Source organism: Herpailurus yagouaroundi, unplaced genomic scaffold (assembly GCF_014898765.1).
Source record: "Herpailurus yagouaroundi ecotype Mexico unplaced genomic scaffold, PumYag 221, whole genome shotgun sequence".
NCBI classification, from domain to species: domain Eukaryota; kingdom Metazoa; phylum Chordata; class Mammalia; order Carnivora; family Felidae; genus Herpailurus; species Herpailurus yagouaroundi.
This window is the reverse complement of record NW_024412452.1, coordinates 451,543-464,854: the sequence shown is the minus strand read 5'-3', so window position 1 is coordinate 464,854 and position 13,312 is coordinate 451,543. Positions and strand designations below refer to the sequence as shown.

General features: G+C 48.7%; 1 protein-coding gene across 1 annotated transcript in view; it reads left to right on the top strand.

Moving 5' to 3' along the window:
- TCF7L1 (transcription factor 7 like 1) overlaps positions 1–13,312 on the top strand; it is a 159,673-nt gene that overhangs the window by 895 nt on the left and 145,466 nt on the right. The window contains exons 2-4 of the mRNA XM_040458304.1: positions 5–265; positions 349–412; positions 628–755. Coding sequence (XP_040314238.1) covers positions 5–265; positions 349–412; positions 628–755 — 453 coding nt within the window. The remainder of the gene's footprint in view (positions 1–4; positions 266–348; positions 413–627; positions 756–13,312) is intronic.

Here is a 13,312-nt window from a genome sequence, read left to right as displayed (position 1 = left end):
CGAGCGGCGAAGGAAGGAGGGATCGCCGGGCTGGGCAGGGGGGCCGGGGGGGGGAGGCGGCGGCGGCGGCGGCGGCTCGGGCGCCGGGGCGGCCGGCGGAGGGGACGACCTCGGGGCGAACGACGAGCTGATCCCCTTCCAAGACGAGGGGGGCGAGGAGCAGGAGCCGAGCAGCGACAGTGCCTCGGCGCAGCGGGACCTGGACGAGGTCAAGTCGTCCCTGGTCAACGAGTCGGAGAACCAGAGCAGCAGCTCGGACTCGGAGGTAAGGAGGCTCCCGGGGCCGACCCCGGGGGACCCCGGCCCCGCGCCCGCTCACCCGCCCTCGCCTTTGTGTCTCCTCCGCAGGCGGAGAGGCGCCCGCAGCCCGCCCGGGACGCCTTCCAGAAGCCGCGGGACTATTTCGCCGAAGGTACGTGCGGGTCTGGGCAGCCCCCACGCGCGGGCCCCGCTGCGCCCAGCGCCTCCGCTCAGGCCGCCCACGGTTCCCCTCGCCCCGTGGCCGTGCCCCTGCTCTCCGTCCCCCGCGGCCACAGCCGTCCTGGAGCGCGGTCCCCTCCCCGGGTCCCCTGCTGCTACGCTGTCCCGGCGGCCCGGGCCTCACCCCCGCCTCGGTCTCACCCGCAGTGAGAAGGCCCCAGGACGGCGCGTTCTTTAAGGGCCCCCCGTACCCTGGGTACCCGTTCCTGATGATCCCGGACTTGAGCAGTCCGTACCTCTCCAACGGACCCCTGTCCCCGGGAGGAGCGCGCACGGTGAGTGAGGGTCGGGCCGCGCCGGGGCGGGTGGGGGGCCGGGCCGGCGGGATGCGCCCCCGGGCTCGGCGACGGGGTGGGGGATGGGGCCGTCTCGGGAGGATCCTGGGCAGAACGAGTTTGCGGAGTTGAACTATTCTGTGGCTGCCGAGCGTTAGGCTGCGCTGGCCAGTGCTTGCAGGAAAGTAAAGTTCCTTTAAAATTTACCCTTCTACTGGGGAAGAGGCTTTGGGGTCCATTTCTGGGGGTCTTCCCTGGCCTCCAAAATTCTTTGCTGGTAGTAAAGGAGAACTTGGATTTGTGCCCGCTTTTGGACGGGGGTGGGGGGGGGTGTCTCGCTTTCCTTCCTGGAAATCCGTCAGCTTCCCCTGGCAGTTGGGCAGTGGGCTGGGGGAGCTGGCTTGGCGACGTTGCCCCCGACTCCAGTTTCACTGGGCTGCTGCGAGTTCGTTCCTAAGAAACCCAGTATTCGTGGCGGATTATTCACACCCCCCTCCCTACCCCCAGCCGTCGAGCGGGGGCCTCAACTGTTCTGTGGAGCTTGGGATTTTAAACTCGCCTAGATGATTTCGAGGGTGACCCGAGGCATTCTTCAAGTTGAGGAACTTGGCTTTTTCCCCCTTTGTTGCCGGCTTTTCTCATTTAAAGCGAGCGCTGCGACACTTTAAACCTGTTAATGGGCGCGCATTGTGTGCTGCGCGCTGGCATTTAGAGCCGTGATTAAGCAAATTGACCGGGCCCCAGACGACGTGCAAATGAGGGCGGATTCCATCGCCCCCTCCCTGGCCCTAAACTCGCGCCCCCCGCGTCGCGAGGGGAGCAGCCCTGGGCAGGCAAGGCCTTTGTGTCCCCCGAGCCGCCGCCACCTCACCCCACCCCAGGGCCAGCTGCTCAGGTGCTAGGTCCGATAGCAGATCTTCGGTGAGCACCTACCTACTGAGACTGTGACTGTTGTCGGACTCTTGCGCGCCGCCGTCCCTTGGGTCCCACGAGCACCGTAGTGGTTCTCTTTGCTTGCCAGTGCACGCCAGTTCGTTCTTTTTTCGGGGGCGGGAGGTGTTGGCGCCTCAGGAGCAGGCCTGACAAACTCACTTTATGCTTAAGCTGTCCTTAAATAATGGTCATAATTAAAGGGCCGCCTGAGAAACGCTCTGTACTGAATGGGCGCTCCCTACTGTCATGGTACAGGGTCGATGGAGAGTGGAGGCGCTCTCCTGGCCGGAAGGGATGTGAGAGTGGAGGTGGGGGGCTCTGACCTGGGGAGAGGGGCGTGGGACCACACACCTTCATCTTTCTAGCCGGGAAAGCCCCGCAGCTTTGTCCCTTCTTTGGAGCACCCCGGGAAGTCCTGAATATAAGCTGGATATGGGCGTCTGACTGGTGCCTTTTCTCATTCATATTGAAAGTGGGTAAAGTAAAAAGTTGAGCAAAACAAGCTGCAGCGACTTTGTTTAGGTGTTCACTGATTCTCTTCCTTGTGCACCGATGTAGCTGAGTTCTAAAAGGGTTTTGGAAGCTCAGGTTTGCTAGGGTTCCTGTAACAAAGCCCCATTTTTCCATTTACCATTAGATGTCTAGAGAGAGGAGTCTGGGAGGCATTAACGGCTGTGAGTTAGCACTGATCCAGGTCCTGGTGCAGATCAAGTCACCAGAAGTGTCCCAAATATGACCAGTTTTTCCCTCAAGCAGGCTGTTCCTTCCACCTACCCGTTTCTCTTTGGGGTGCTTTGACTCTTCCTCTTTGAAGGAGAACTCTGACAACTGCCTGTCTTCATCTGTTGCTCCCCCCACCCCCACCCCAAAGCCTCAGGGGGACTGGTTTTCTGTTTGTGTCGGTTCCCGTCTTTCCACCATCTTCTACTGCCCTTCTTTCCTTCTTCCATCTTACATGTTCTTTTGCCTCAGAACTTCCACAGGCTGATTTCTTGCTGGTCCTGGGGATTCCTGACTACTAAATCCAGGCCTGCGTGGGAATTTTGGAGCCCTCCTTGGAGAAGCCAACCTTCTCCTCTGCATGTCTGACTGTCCCTGCTCATTCCTGCAGCTGTTCACTGCCCTGGCCCATGTCACCATCCTTCTTTTAAGCCTCCAGGGACACTCAAGTCCCTGTTGTCGACCTTTCCTAAAGATCTTAGTGTATCCTGTCCCACTCTCCTATATAATAACCTGGTCTCCCTGGTGAACTTCCCGTATAGAAGTAAGTTCAATCTCCCTGTAGTTTCTGTGCCCCTTCTGTGCCTTTAATTGTGTTAGGCCTGCCTGGTTCAAAAGTTTATTGATATACTGGGGGAGTTTCCTGCAGTTAGCTGAGCTCAACAGAACCTGCTAATTTTGACCCTATCCTTGAACATCATGGGCTTTTCAGAAAGCAAGTGAGGAAACACTTAAGCACTTGATTGTCTGGACTATAGGGTCAAGATGATGCTTTTCCTGTGGATGATTATATGAACCTAATTAATGTGATTTTCACGGTAGGCAAACTATAGGTGCAGACCAAGTGGTCCTCTTTTGGGGTCCAAGCCTGGTAAAATGAATGTACATAGATAAGGGGTAGAAGAGGGGAGAGGGAGGTAACTGAAGCTGGACGCAGAGGGGTGCCTGGAATATATGATCTGCTCTCCCTTTTGGCATCCTGGGTCTTTTTTTGTTTTACTACTAGATTTCACAACCTTAGGCGTTGCTACTCTAAAGCCTCTAAGTAGTACAAAACTGGGTGACTTCAGTTCTCTGCTGTTCTCACACTTTCTGGAAATACCAAGCCACAAGCAAAAGTAGGGGTTGGCTGGAGGTTTTCAGGGTGTTAATTGGCCCTAGGAATAGCAAGCAAGAGGGCTGCTGCACCCTCATGCACTGGCATAATTCCTGCTGGGATGACTGGGGGCTGGCCAGTCCCGCAGTTGGGACTTGTCTTCCCCATGCGTTACCTTTGCCCTCCACTCTGGTTTGGCTGGGAGGCTGGGAAGTGGCCTCTTCCTGAGGCTCTTTAGAGAAGAGGTCCCCTTAGCCTGGGGTGTGTGCCAAGCCTCCAAGCCATGATTCATTCTCCTCTGGAGCCCTGGGGACCCTGTGGCCTATGAAGAGATGAATAACTGCCACAAACCGTCTTTCACTCCCTCCAAAAGCCACCCTGAAATGACACATTCATTCATGAAAAGGCTTCACAAGTTTACTAAACCACCTTGGTGCTGTTGACTAGTTTTTTTGTTAGGAAAATGTAAGCCAACACAGAGGAAAGTGGATGTCAAAAATAGTGTAAGACTGGGGCGCCTGGGTGGCTCACTGGGTTAAGCATTCGACTTCAGCTCAGGTCATGACCTCTTGGTTCGTGGGTTCGAGCCCCGCGTCGGGCTTTGTGCTGACAGCTCAGAGCCTGGAGCCTGCTTCAGATTCTGTGTCTCCCTCTCTCTCTCAAAAATAAATAGGGGCGCCTGGGTGGCACAGTCGGTTAAGCGTCCGACTTCAACCAGGTCACGATCTCACGGTCCGTGAGTTCGAGCCCCGCGTCGGGCTCTGGGCTGATGGCTCAGAGCCTGGAGCCTGTTTCCGATTCTGTGTCTCCCTCTCTCTCTGCCCCTCCCCCGTTCATGCTCTGTCTCTCTCTGTCCCAAAAATAAATAAAAACGTTGAAAAAAAAATAAATGTTAAAGAGTTATAAAAAAAAATAGTGTAAGACTAATAAGAGCCAAAAAGAAAATGTTGAATGTGGTTCGGTGACTTAGCTATGAAATGGTAGAGGGTAGTTTCACCGCGACGTGTGCTAATGGCATTTTGGAAAAGAACACTTCTGGGTAGAGTTGTCAAGGGAGTCTATGGCTTGGGGTTCCAGTTCATTAATTTAAGAAGCACTGTCATGCAGTTCAAGCATCGCATTGCTGGCACCTTTCTTGGAGACCATCTCGACTCAGGCTTCTGTATGAAGTTGTTCTGTTCTCCAAACGTGTGCATGTTTTTCAGTCCTTCCTATCCTGTCGCTTCCCATGGGAGGTCTTGCAAGTATCCTGGATGCTCGTTTTCTGCCCGACATGAAGGAACCCAAGCAGAAATCTATGTGTACAGATAGAGAAGTTGTCTGTCTTTAGAAGCTGTATGTAAAAGCTGATAAGTAAATCTTTTTCTTCTGGAAGATCAGTATAAACATGCTGCTTTTGGTAAAATTCTTTAAAGCCATTTCATCTAAATATAACTTCTGTTCCATGTTTTTCTAAATATAACTCAGGGTTTAATGAGGGTTTTTTTTACATGGAATGAGCTTTTGCAAGGGCCATGCCTGTGTGGCGGAACTTTTGGCACTTGGATTGCTGGGACAAATGAGGAGCAGTTCGGTGGAGGGGACTTGAACCCTGTCAGTCTTTTTTCTTTGAGTAGGTGGATCTGGCAGGGTTACCTGACTTGCTTTACTGTTGGAAAGTTATAGGCTGGTCTCATTCTTCATCGATCTCACTTCTTGGGATTCTTGAGGAGAAAGTAGGCTGGTACACTAACAAAAAGTAACCTTTAACATAGTGTTCCTGCCTTTATAGTGATGTGCAAAGTTACAAAACTGTGACCTAAAAAATGACATAATGATTGACTCACTGGAAGATGCAATAATCCAAATATATATAATGCAGATATCCTACTTATATTCCAATTTATTTATTTTTTAAAAATGTTTCATTTATGTATTTGAGAGCAAGAAAGAGAGGGAGCGTGTGTGCACATGTGAGTCAGGGTAGGGCGGAGAGAGAAGGAGGGAGAGGGAATCCCAAGCGGGCTCCATGCTGTCAGCGCAGAGCCCGACACAGGGCTTGAACCCATGAACCCACGAACTGTGAGATCATGACCTGAGCCGAAACCAAGAATTGGATGCTTAACCAACTGAGTCACCCAGTTGTCCAATATAGTCATTCCAATTTAGAGTCAACTTTACTTGCCAAACTGGGGAAATTTAGATTGGCATTCTTAAGATTCATTCATAATTATTCAATTTCATCTGATATTTACTGAGGACCTATCATGGCAGTGGCTCAAGGATATGGGAGATATGATGAAGTAGATCCAGCTTTGCCCTAAAGGGCTTAAAAATTGAAGTAGTGTTGGGGCACCTGGGTGGCTCAGTCGGTTGAGTGTCTGACTTCAGCTCAGGTCATGATCTCACAGTCTGTGAGTTCGAGCCCCGCATCAGGCTCTGTGCTGACAGCTCTGAGCCTGGAGCCTGCTTCAGATTCTGTGCTTCCCTCTCTCTCTGCCCCTCTCCCGCTTATGCTCTCTCTCTCTCTGTCTGTCTGTCTGTCTCTCTCTCAAAAAGTAAATAAACATCAAAAAAAAAATAAGCTTCTTGAAGAAAAGTTGTTTTGGGCTAGCATGATCAAGGAACTTAGGGAGAAGAAATTGTTTGAAACTAGTCCCTGAGGTGCCTGGTTAGCTGAGTTGGTAAAGCATGTGACTCCTTATCTTGGGGTTGTGAGTTCAAGTCCCACACTGGGTGTAGAGATTACTTAAAAAATAAAATCTTTAAAAACAAACAAACAACTAGTCCCTGAAACTCAGTCATTCTTTATTTTATTTTTTTTTTAATGTTTATTTATTTTTGAGAGAGGGAGAGAGACAGAGCGTGAGCAGATGACAGGGATGCAGAGAGAGAGGGAGACATAGAATCCAAAGCAGGCTCCAGGCTCTGAGCTGTCAGCACAGATCCCTACACGGGGCTCGAACCCATGAGCTGCGAGATCATGACCTGAGCCGAAGTCGGACACTTAACCGACTGAGCCACCCAGGCACCCCAGTCATTCTTTAATTCAATGTAATTCTTGTTAATTATAAAAAAATTTTAAACATGCAAGAGTGAGAAGTGTTAAGTCTTCCTTCACCCCAATCATGAGGTGGAAGCCAGCACTGGGAGAGCAGAGGCAAAAAGTTCAGGGCTGTCTGGGGTAATACAAGTTACTCCATTTGGCTGCATGATGAGGGGCCAGGGCATGGGATGCCTTGAATGTCATGAAAGAATCTGGGCTTACTCAGGAAGTGGCTGAGAACCATAGAAAATTACACTGGGAAGTGATGTGGCTAGTACGTTTGCCTAGACTATAGTGATTGGAGGGAGAAGATCTGAAAGGAGCTACAAGGGTTAGGAGACTCACAGGAGTCTGGGGTGATGTGAAAAGTCTCCCAAGAGTAACTGGGTGGAGAGGAAGGGTAAGATGGGAGAGACTGGAATGGTGACTTGAATTTATTCGGGGAGGGGAAGTAACCGGAGGCAGAAAGTGGCTGATGTCACACTTCACTCTTGATGTCTGAGCCTCGGTGCCTCCGAGGGAATGACTTCTTCCGTGTGGGGCCCTGGTGTGCCATCTTTGTCCCCCCCCCCCCCACGCTGAACGGATGCTCATTGACTACTTTGGCAACAGCAGAACTCACAGGCTGCGAGGGTCTTTCATTTGGAGGAACTGCTAAGTTTCATTGGAGACACCTGGGGTGTGAGCAGGTGATGCGTGGATAGTTGAAACTGCAGCCTCGGGATGATGCAAGGGAGCCAGAGAAGAAGGGACAGGCTGCTCCGAGCAGAGAAAGAAGTCCCTGAGGCAGGATGGAAAGGAGCTTTTGCCAAGGTAAGAGGAGTGACCAGGTCCTGTGACATTATGGAAGCTGGTCCTCACTGTCAGATGCCACAGAGAGGGGAGACAAGAAGACGGTGGAATGAAGAGGAGCTTTGGGAATTTAGCAACAGGAAGCTATTGGTGACCACTGAGACCAGCAGTTCAGGCAACGGGAATGATGAAGCCGGGGAGGCAGAGGTACTAGCTCAGCACTTCCCAGTTGGGTGCCCAGGTGCTGTGTTGTGGACTGGTCCCAGGTAGTGGCCCATCCCTCACTTAGCCGGAACCCCAGACCAGACTTCCCTCTCTACCCCTGTGTACCTTACACATTTCCTATCTACTGTCACCTGGACAACCCATTTAAGATGTTTGGCTATGGCAGGTAGAGGGAAGGGAAGAGCCGCGGGCCTTGTAGAGGGTGTGTTTGGGATGCTGGCGTGGGAGCCTGTTTGTAGGGCAGTAGGCTAGGGTGGAAGATGAATGGAGAAGACGAGGGGGAAGGGGAAATGAGAATGGAACTGGGAAGAAGGCAGTCTTCTTTCATGGATGGAGGACGCTCAGCAGTAGATGTCCTTCCAGTTTTACAGACTCGCCCAAGAGTTGAAGATGGGGATGTATGTGCAGAGGTGGAGCTGGCCGAAATTGAGGGGCAGTGCCTTGGATAGTTGGATGGCTTTGTGTTCTCAAATCAGGGCAGGGTGGCTGGAGTGGGGGTCTTGGACACGTTGTCAGTACAGGCCCTTCCTCTTCACCCCACTATAAAACCAAAAACGTTGGGAACCTTCTAGCTACATGTTAAATGATGAACCTTTGGGCATTGATTGGAAGATAGGACCCACCTGGTAAGTGTTTCCTCTTTTTAATGTCTGGGGCTGGCTGATTTTGAAGGATGATAAAGGTGGAATCAAAATACAACTCCTTTGCTGTCAGGAGCAGATACTGAGGTATGATAAATAATTGGGGCTGGAAAAGGACTGACTGCTTAAAAGCTTATAGAAAACTGCCCCCAATTGGCTAATCTGATCATGTATTTTAGGAGGAGGTTTTTTTTTTTAATTTTTTTTTCAACGTTTATTTATTTTTGGGACAGAGAGAGACAGAGCATGAACGGGGGAGGGGCAGAGAGAGAGGGAGACACAGAATCGGAAACAGGCTCCAGGCTCTGAGCCATCAGCCCAGAGCCCGACGCGGGGCTCGAACTCCCGGACCACGAGATCGTGACCTGGCTGAAGTCGGACGCTTAACCGACTGCGCCACCCAGGCGCCCCAGGAGGAGGTTTTTAAATGTCTCACATGTTTATTATTATTTTTTAATGTTGATTTATTTTTGAGAGAGAGAGAGGGAGAGGGGCAGAGAGAGAGGGAAAGAGAGCATCCCAAGCAGGCTCCGCACTGTCAGTGCAGAGCCCAATGTGGGGCTCGATCTCACGAATCGAGATGAGATCATGACCTGAGCCGAAGTCAAGAGTCAGACGCTTAACCGACTGAGCCACCCAGGTGCCCCATTATATGTTCCATGTTTTATTGTTTTCTCCCAAACTGGATTGGATTTAAGGGACAGTGATATAAATGCAATTTCCCAACCCTCGGCATTCGGGGATGAAGGGAACACAGGGAAGTAAAGGGGGCTTGCCTTTTCCTCTCTACCACATGTGCTACTTAGTGAACAGCTCTGGGATGCTGTACAGTTTCTTTCTTAGACTCATAAGTTGTTAGAATGCTCTGAGTTGTTAGCTCAGTTGACAGGTACCTTTAAGGTTCTAAAATAAATTTCAGAATCTTAAATCTTTTCTTTTCATTATGTATGTAGCCTACAGATTTTCATGGGAAGATGAACAGTTTGTTTAGAAATACATTTCAGAGTTTGAAAATAAAATCCTACAAATGTCTTCCTAGACATGGCCCTTTTCAGGACCTTTTGTGGAAGTGATAAGGGGTGGTAACTTTAGTTATCTGGAGTCTTCAGGACAGGAAATGAACTCACATTCATGCTTTCAAACTGTGCTATAGCATTTTGAAGTTGGCTTTTTTTTTTAATGTTTATTTATTTATTTTGAGAGTGAAAGAGAGAGTGTGTGTGTGAGCAGGGGAGAGGGGCAGAGGGAGAGAGAAATCCCAAGCAGGCTCCACACTCAGCACAGAGCCCAGCATGGGGCTCGATCTCATGACCCTGGGATCATGCTCTGAGCCAAAATCAGGAGTCGGACGCTTAACCAACTGAGCCACCCATACACCCCAGAACTATAGCATTTTAGAACTCTGTCTCATTCAAGAGGAACAAGGTGCCAAGTGTTCACCATAATTGTGGAAGGTAACCATGGAATAAATATAAACAAAGAATTCCCAAAAGAAGAAACTACAAATGACCACCACATGTGTGAAACTGTGTTCAACCTCCCAGGTAGTCAAACTATGCTAGAAAAGAAAAGAATCTTTTTTGTTTTATTTTCTTTTGGTTTTTTGGCCCGCCAAATTACCAGAGATTTTGTCTTAATGAGATTTTTAAATGCTGGCAAACGTATGGTAAAGTGGGTGCTCTCATTTGCTCTTCCTGAGGGGCGTTAAGAGCTCCACCCCATTTGGAAAGCGCTTGGCAGTAGCTGCTAAAACCTTAATATTTCTCATAGCTTCTGACCTGCTATGAAATAGATACTTATTCCTATTTTGCTGCTGTGCAGGCAGATTAGTAGAGGTCAAGTATCGTGTTCAAGGTCATGCTACTGATAATCGACCGGTGCAAAGATTTGAACTTAGTTGTGAGTTTAAAGTCTAGGTGTTCCCCGTTCCACCCTTGTGACTTTACCCACAGGCCTGATGTAACTAACTCCTCCTCTTGGGAGGACAGCTGACCTTTGTTTCGCAGTTCAGAAATCCTGATGTGAGTTACCAGTTGGGGTGGAGGGTGGCACATTTGTTCCGACTTTATGAACCAGACCTGGGAATGTGCCTTCCCAAATAGACCGTGTGTGAGTGAGTGGCTGGGGTTTGAGTTGTTCTATCACGACTGTGCTCCGGAAGACTTAAATAACCTTTAATGGGTGGTCCCCAGAGCTTTACCACCACTCATTACCCTCTTTGGGAGAAAAAAGTGGTTATCTACTAACATTGGAACTGTTTTGAACTTGGGACAGTTTTTCCTTGTTGAAGTGGGCGAGGGTTGGAAGATTACACAGTGTGTCTTTGGTGTGGAAGAAGGGGGAGGCATAAACGTGCTTGCTACCCCCTGCCACTTGGATTACAACATAGTTTGGTTAATAAACCGAGCTCTGGTGAGCCAAGCATGCAAATATTATTTCCCTGTTATTTATTTTATAAAATACTCTATAAATTGGTTGCCTTTTTAAAGCTAAGTTAAAAATCAGTCCCAGTCATTTATAACTATTACAGTAAGTTGAGTATTAAAGAAATAAATAACTAAACATTTACACAGAATTATTTTAAGAATTGCAGAGAATGTATTAGTCTCCTCCTTACTCCCCTTTCTCTGTGTGTGTGTGTGTGTGTGTGTGTGTGTGTGTGTGTGTAAGATGGTTTGACATCAGGATTCAAGTAATTCAGTGCTTTTTCTTTCACTTCCCAAATTATCTTTAGGTGGTTTCTTTTTGAAAACAATAGCATGGTGGAAAGATTAATTAGAAGGGCTTCTGAGTATGGTTGATAGAAGCTGGGGAGGCACTTGGGGTCCTAAGTAAGCCCTTCTTGAGATCTGGCTATTGCAAGACACTAAATCTTAGTGAGATAAATGTCTTAAACCTCATACAGTGAATGGGGTCATTATTTGTAGGAACGTCTATAAAAAAATGTGTGGAAAACAAAAAAACATAAATATGAGAGATAGAAACTGTGATTAAAAAATTTTTAAAAATAGATGGATCTAGGGCTGCCCGGCTGGCTCAGTGAGTGGAGTATGTGACTCTTGGTCTCAGGGTTGTGAGTTCAAGCTCCATACTGGGCATAGAGCTTACTTTAAAAAAAAAAAAAAAAAAGATGGATCTAACAATGAGGAAGAAAAAAGAAGTAGGAATCAATGGTGTGAAAAGTGGATCAGTTTACAAGTCCATATTTGTTGGCAGTAGTGATTTCTGATGTTTGGGACTACATTCTTCTCCATAAATTGCAAAAAGTGTACATTGGGGTCACTAAGGTCAGATTTATAACACATACCTGCTAGGGTGGGTTGGGTGTTCTTTCCTCAGGTTCCTCTGCAAGGACCCTCTGCCTGGGTACCCTGTAGCCCTCTGAGCTGGAAGGGAGCATCCGGCCCGGCCCACCCCACCCATGAGGAGCATAAGCTCAGGATGATCGTGAACTTGCCTGGATCAAACAGTTAGGAAGAATGGAAGCAGGACTAGGACTTGCTCAGCTGCATCACTGGGCTTTACTTTCTCCACTGCTCCGAGGGGTCTACAGCAAGCCCTGCAGAATGCAGTGCTACAGGGAAAGCACACCTCAAAATACTTCTTTATTAAACTGTAACACCTGACTCATGAAAAGTGACTTACAAGGGCACCTGGGTGGCTCATCGGTTGGGTGTCCAACTTCAGCTCAGGTCAGGATCTTGCAGTTCATGCATGAGTTCGAGCCCTGTGTCAGGCTGTGTGCTGACAGCTCAGAACCTGGAACCTGCTTCAGATTCTGTGTTTCCCTCTCTCTCTGCCCCTCCCCCGCTTGCATTCTGTCTCCATCTCTCTCTCTCTCTCTCTCTCTCTCTCTCTCTCTGTCTCAAAAATTAAAACATTAAAAAAATTTAAAAAAAAGTGACTCACAGACATTTGTTGAATGTTGACAGCATGAATATTTAACATCAACATTTAAAAAAAACAGCCCTATAAGCACCTGCAGTGTTCCAGGGCACTATGTCACACTGTTTACAACTGTTACCACATGGGACACTTGCGTGACTGCTACCGGAAGCTCTCTTTTATCCCTGAGTAAGCTGCGATAGAGCCTAAGTGCGGGGCCAGGATCACCTGTGTGGGAAGTGTTAGGGCCATCATTCCAGCCACAGTCCTAGACTGTCCCTGTACTGAGAGTTGGCAACCAAGTTAATGTGAAAATGCCATTTGGAACAATTCACAAAGCAGTAGTGTGTACAAGTAAGAGATGAGCGAGGAGTAACATCTCTGCATTTGTTCCTTTCGGTGTCATTTCCAGCCCTATCACAGAGGATGCACTTTTCATCCCTGCTTCTGCCTGGGATAGTCAGAACTTTAATGGCTGGTCTCTTTACAGTTTCAGAGACGGAGTTCATTGTTGTCTCCATCTTTCTTTGCCTTGCTGTGCACTGCAGCTTTGCTTAATCTATTCCCTCCAATCCCCCTTGTGTTTTTCTTCTCACATCTTGAGGCAGTAAACTTGGTTCCTTAGATACCGTATATGTAAGATCGTCATGTGCATCTGTTGACTTGGTCTGTGGTGTGTTGTCTGCTTCCTACTCCTGACCAGCCCCACTCTGTTGCACATGTATGCATTTTTTCTTCCTTTCTTTCTTTCTTTCTTTATTTTTTTTTTTTAAGATTTTATTTTCAAGCAGCCTCTACACCCAACATGGGACTCAAACCCACAACCGTGAGATGAAGAGTCACACGCTCCACCACCAACTGAGCCAGCCAGGCACCCCAGAGTATGATTTTCTGTGTATATTGGATAGAGTCTTTGCTTATCTATTTAACTGTTTTCTAGGAGGAATCCATGGAGGAGAGGTAGAGCATTAGAGCAGGAGTGTTAAAGATATGTGACACGAAAACACTTGACACCATAAGCTTTTGTGTTGTAAAATGCTTGTCCGGGAGGGAGATGCTGGTGCTGGAGCTTGGAGTTGGAAAGGGATCATGATAGCAGGGGTGTTCCCAGACCCTCCTAAGGAGAGTTAATGCAGGGAGGGGCTGGGATGGTAAGAGCACCTGGAGTTTGGGAAAGCGCCTTAATAAGCAGTTGCTTTTGCTTGACATTGAAAGAGGAGAGAGGAACTTGTGTGGAGAG